Genomic DNA, 6,000 nt, shown 5'->3' with positions numbered 1-6,000 from the left:
ACCTGGTTCAGCTCTCAGTACTCATATAGTGGCTAACAACTGTCCCTAACTACAGTTTCAGGGCATCTGAACACCCTTTTCTGATCTCTGTAGGCACCAAGCATCCATGGTGCACAGACATACATGCAGGCAAACCATACCTAAAATTAATAAATCTAGTAAAAAAAAAAAAATGCCAGCCCTGTGAGGTGGGCTCATGCCTTTTAATCCCAGTACTCAGGAGGCAGAGGAAGATCTGGTTAGTGAGCCTATTCAATAGCCAAGGGAAGGAGGCTAAGAGGAAAATTCACTCTATTATTTTAGCATTTAAAGCAAGATTTTAGGACTGGGATGTAGTTCCGTGGTAGGGCACTTGACTAAAGGGCATGAGGTTCTGGGTTTGGGTCTCAGTGCCTCTAAATATATAAAATCTGATTTTCTGAGCAGGAGCACTGGCTAGGTGTTGCTTCAGTGTTTTTAACTAGCCGTGGATGTTTTGCTTTTGTGTGTGCGCATGTGCTCCAGTGCCACAGCATGCATGTGGAGGTCAGACGACACTGACTTGCAGGAGTCAGTTGTCTCCTTCCATCTTGTGCGGTCTGGAGATCCAACTCAAGTTGACATGCTTGGTGGCAAGGCTGTTATTGCTGAGCTATCTCACCCACCCTGTTTTTCTTTTCTCCTCTTCTAAACAAAGTGCAACTATGTAGATGAGGCTGAACTGGACTTGGGCTCCTCTGGCTTCAACCTCAAGTGCTGGAAGTTCCAGGCATGCAGGTCCATACCTGGCTTGCAAGCAGTCTTTGAGAAGTATACACGTCAGTGAGCCATTACTAATATTTTCAGCCTTATTCACTTTGTAGGTAACAAACGGCTGAGAGAGCACAAGGGTAGATTGACCCCACTGTTCCCAGCAAGTCTTCACAGCTTTTGCTTCAGGATAATTTCCTTCCAGCCTTCGACTTTGTTGATTGCTCAAAAACCACGAACAGAATCCTGAAAACCCACTCCCCCAAAACAACCCTTTCTTTTATCTATTTGCCCCACTTGTTTTTCTGAAGATGAACAATATTCTCCCAAACCGAGGGGAGAATTTGCCTTAGAGACATTTACTGAACTCCAGGCTACAATAGAAGCTGGAGGTGTACAGATGACTAAACAGCGCCTCTGCTCCAGGACCATGAGGTCTCCCCCGACACAGAGACAGCATGCTGCGCTCCGGGAGTACCAGCTGTCGCCCTCTTTCAAGGTAGGACACGCCGCAGAGGCCACCCTGGTGGTCGAAGCTAGGTTTGGATCCCGCACTCATTCGTGGCTGCGGCGTGGAAGGCAGCCCTTCTGCCATTCCCTTCTGCTGCAGCCTACAGAATAGGTCCTTTTCCTCTACTACAGCAGATCAACCGCAGTGAAGACTCGGCGGAGCGGACGCCGCTCTATTTTAAGGACCCAGTGCGCCCCCAAGCGGAGGAATAGCGGCGGAACTGCAGCGGAAGCACGGAGGAGGGGGACGGGCCACATAATGCCCGCCTTCTCAGGGGGCGGGGCCATCTCAGGCCTCGCCCCATCTGGACTCCATTTCCGACGCAACCTCGTCCTGCGGCTCCGATTGGCTGGCTTCTGAGCGTGAGGACGTTGCGTCGTGGGGCGGGGCGGGCGAGCGGTGTCTGTCAGGGCTTCAGCTGTACGCCCCCCACTGCCGCCCCCTCCCCCGCGGTCGCGTCGTTGCCACCTTTCGCTTGCCTTGAGAGGGGACAGGTGACGGCCGGGGCTCTGGGTGGCGGCTTGGCCTCCGGGCATCTGTCCTCAGCCGCCTCTCTGAGCCAGCCTCGGTCCTCGAGCGGGTCCCGGCCGCGGGAAGATGGCGGCCGCACCCCGCGGCGTCTGCGAGCAGCGGCGCCTGGGCTGTGGGTCGGGACCCCTCGCGCGGCTGCTCGTCCTTGCGCAGGCGCTGCTGCTGCTGCCCGCCGCCCGGGCCGGCCTGTGCCCGGCGCCCTGCGCCTGCCGCCTTCCTCTGCTGGACTGCAGTCGCAGGAAGCTGCCCGCGCCCAGCTGGAGGGCACTGTCAGGCCCGCTGCCCCCCGACACCTCCAGCCTGTGAGTAGAGGGCCCGAGGGCGCGGTCGCTAGCCCGGGTTCAGGAGGGAATTGCCCTGCGGAGATTGTGAACTTTGAGTGTTAGGTTTCCTGGGACTCGTGGGGAGATTGGGACTAAGATCTGGGGCCCCTGGAGTTTGTGATGTTCTGGGCTGGGGATGTTGAACGTTGGACTCACGGATCCTGAGCACAACGGATACTGTGGATCGTTGTGGGCCGGGTCCAAGTGCGAAGCCCTCTTTGGGCTGCATCATTTTTGTGTTCCAGCTTGATTGGTCCTTGGACACGTGATGCAAACACGATCTCTCCCAAAAGACACAGGAGATCTCTTTTGTCCCCAATTCTCCCATCGGCTCATTCATTGTATGATTCAGTTTGAATACTTGACAGGGTTGAAAAACCTCATCATGCATAAGGAAGGTCATTGCTGACCTCGAATATTTTTGTAAGAGCAGTATTCTTTAGTAGTCAATTTAAAGAAGGGAAAGGATTTTTTTCTTCCCAAATCATGATACTTTGTTTTCACTACATTGCTTTGAGGCAAAGAACCTTCACATCAGATCTCTTTGTTTATGTGTTGATAATCCAATACAGTCGTTGAGTGGATTCAGGACTTGCTCTGACTTCAAATCCTGACAAACTTGTATTAGCTAGTGGCACCTGGAGAGCTCATTGGTCTGAGTCAGTAGGTATTTAATACTGTAATTATGAGACTTCTTAGCCACCAACATACAGTTATATTTCTGCCACTAACTGAGCGACATGCGCATTAATTATTGTCTTCTAGAGTTACCTCTTAAAAAGAGTTACCACTGAAAATACTTGGGGATGTAATTAAAATATGAAAAATAGTTGGGTTCTCACTGGAAATAGAATACAGGTAGAACATCTGTATTGCAGAGGTTAAGTATATATTTGCAGTACGTATTTATAGGTTAGCATAGACAGGAAAGAAGCTGTATATTCATTGAGAAAATTAGCAATTGCTACAGTTAACATAGAATTAGAACATAGTAACACAGATTCTGTCATTTTATGGTGGTGACAGCTGTAGCTAATTCTGGTTTATTGACTCAAAATTTAAGATTCTTATTATCATGTAATATAGTCTGAAAACGTAGTATAGCATCTTCCTTATACAGCAGGTGTCCTTTTTCAAAGAAATTATTGAGACAGCTACCTGATTATGATAGACTGAATCTGACATAGGTTTAAACACAATATGACTTAATGTAACTGTAATTGAAATAAATATGGCCTACTTTTGGAGATCCTTCATATGAGGCTTGCTAAGCATGGTAGTTTAGCATGCATGAAGGACAGGGTTTGATCACTAGCACTAAAAAAGAATAATCATTTGTAGGTAAATAGTAATTAGAAGTAATGCTACCCAAAATGCAACATGTCACCAGAAGCTGACATTTAGTTGTTTGGGGTTTTTTTTGTTTGTTTTTTCTTCTGTGTTTTGAGAGGAGGTATTGCCCAGGATGGCCTCCAACTGTCTATCCTCCTGCCTCAGTTTACTTAGTGCTCCCCCACCATTCCCAGCTTTCATTCAGTAAATTTTAATGTCCTGTAATGAAATTGACACAGGTCTTTAATCTTAGCATTCGGGAGGCAGAGGCAGGTGGATCTCTGAGAGTTCGTGGCCTGCCTGGACTATAGAGTTAGTTCCAGGACAGCTAGGGCTGTTACACAGAGAAACCCTGTCTTCAAAAACAAACAAACAAACAAACAAAATGACGTTTTCAGTTGAAGTGAAATGTCTTAGAGAATGATTCTCTTATAGAAATGTAATTGCGGGTTGGAGAGAAGGCTCAGCAATTAAGCACACTGGCTGCTCTTCCAGAGGTCTTGAGTTCAATTCCTGAGTTCAATTCCCAGCAACCACATAGTGGCTCACAACCATCCGTAATGAGACCTGGTGTGTAACACTTATCTTAAAATGGTCTCACGAATTGCTAAATGGTTTTGTAATAAAAAACCCGAGCCAGATATTGGGGTGAAAGCTGAAAGATCAAAGAAGCAGAGCAGCCACAGCCACTGCCTCTTACCTCACCAGCTCCTCAGCTAGAAAGAGCTCCGGCCGAAAGGGCTTCAGCTGAAAGGGACGCTTCTGCCAAAAAGCCCTAGTTCCTGTCTCCTCAGGCCTTATATACCTTTCTCCACCCACCATATCACATTTGTAGTGCTGGGGTTAAAGGCGTGTGACTCCCAAGTATTGGGATTAAAGGCGTGTGCCACCACTGCCTGGCTCTGTTTCTCTCCTAGACTGAGTCAATCTCATGTAGTCCAGGGTGGCTTTGAACTCACAGAGATCCACATGGATCTCTGCCTCCCGAGTGCTAGGATTAAAGGTGTGTGCCACCACTGCCTGACCTCTATGTTTAATCTAGTGGCTTGTTCTGTTCTCTGATCTTAAGTCAAATTTTATTAGGGTACACAATATATGACCACACTGGTGCCCTCTTCTGGCCTGCAACAGAACACTGTATACATAATAAATAAATAAATAAATAAATAAATAAATAAATAAATAAATAAATCTTTTAAAAAAAGAAATGTAATTGAGTCTTCCATTAGCACAAAAACTCATGAGAATGTTCAAGGATAGGATTGTATTGTTTTAAGCCCAGGCTGAAGCATTCTTCAGCAATTGCTATTAGCTACATAATCGCTAGGTATACTTAGGGTTCCTTATGTTATCTTGAATTTTAAAGCACGTTCAGTGTTTTAAGGAACCTCAAAAGCTCAAACTTATAGCACTCATGAAAATAATTGTATACAAAATTTGTTAATTCTGTTTATTATTATTTTTTCAGTGCTGGGTATTGAATCTAGGTTTTTAGGCATGTTAGATAACTGCTGTATTATAGAGCAACACCTTAAGCATAACTCTTTTGTTTTTCAGTTTATTGGATATGGTCTTTATGGTTCTCTGTCTTAGAAATTCTCTAAAATACTTGGTTTTTCAAAATTGGATTCTCTGGGCACAGAACTCATTATTGTGTTTCATTTAATTAAGCACATACCTACATACATAGAGGGCCCAGTGAAATTGTAACTTCTTTTCTTTTTTAAAAATACTATTTATTGTTTGTATGTGTGACCATGTGTGGAGGTCAGAGGATAACTTGTAGAAGGTGATTCTCTCCTTCTACCTGTGGGTCCCCGTGGGTCAGACTTTTGCCCTCAAGCTTGGTGGCGAATTCTCTCACCCTCTGAGCCAGTGGTTCTCAATATTCGTAATGCTGTGACCCTTTAATACAGTTCCTCATGTTGGGGTGACCCCCCGCTGTCAAATTATTTTCATTGCTGCTTCATAACTGTAATTTTGTTACTGTTATGAAGCCTAACGTAAATATCTGTGTTTTCTGATGGCCTTAGGCAAACCCTGAGAAAGGGCCGTTCGACCCCAAAACAGTTGTGACCCCCAAAACAGTTGCGACCCACAGATTGAGAACTGCTACTGTGAGCCAGCCATCTTACCAACCCAAAGCTATAGCCCAGGCTGGCCTGGAACTTGTGGTCCTTCCACCTCTGCTTCTGCCTCTTCAGCCTATCTGCTTGTGTGGACCACCACAACTGGCTGAACTTTGTATTGTCTCCGTAGCTGTCCTTTTCCAGCCACGTAGTTGGTGTTATGGTTTGAATATGAAGTATCTCCCACAGGCTCACATGTTGAGAACTAGCATTGTTCACAATCCCTTTCTGGATATGCCTGCTTCCTGGTGGTGGGGTTTTTTGTTTTGTTTGGTTTTGTGTGTGTGTGTGTGTGTGTGTGTGTGTGTGTGTGTGTGTGTTTTGTTGTGGTTTGTTTGTTTGTTTGTTTGTTTGTTTGAGACAGGAACTTACTATATAGCCCTGGCTGACCTGGAACTCCCTCCATAGACCAGACTGGCCTTGAACTCAAAAAGGTTTGCCTATT

The 6,000-nt window shown here is 46.0% G+C and overlaps 1 protein-coding gene across 4 annotated transcripts in view; it reads left to right on the top strand.

Moving 5' to 3' along the window:
• Positions 1-640: 640 nt before the first annotated feature.
• Positions 641-6,000, top strand: part of Lrig2 (leucine rich repeats and immunoglobulin like domains 2) — a 61,947-nt gene continuing 56,587 nt past the window's right edge. For 2 of the 4 annotated variants that reach the window (XM_052730270.1, XM_052730269.1), the window contains exon 1: positions 655-2,073. In XM_052730270.1, coding sequence (XP_052586230.1) covers positions 1,838-2,073 — 236 coding nt within the window. In that variant the 5' untranslated portion in view covers positions 655-1,837. Of the gene's footprint in view, positions 2,074-6,000 lie in introns of all 4 variants that reach the window. The other 2 variants (XR_008216304.1, XM_052730271.1) reach the window with 2 other exon arrangements.

This window comes from Peromyscus californicus, unplaced genomic scaffold, assembly GCF_007827085.1.
Source record: "Peromyscus californicus insignis strain IS unplaced genomic scaffold, ASM782708v3 Scaffold_9__1_contigs__length_137607984, whole genome shotgun sequence".
In the NCBI taxonomy this organism is placed as follows: Eukaryota; Metazoa; Chordata; class Mammalia; order Rodentia; family Cricetidae; genus Peromyscus; species Peromyscus californicus.
The sequence above is the reverse complement of the archived record's forward strand: the minus strand, read 5'-3'. Positions and strand labels throughout refer to the sequence as shown.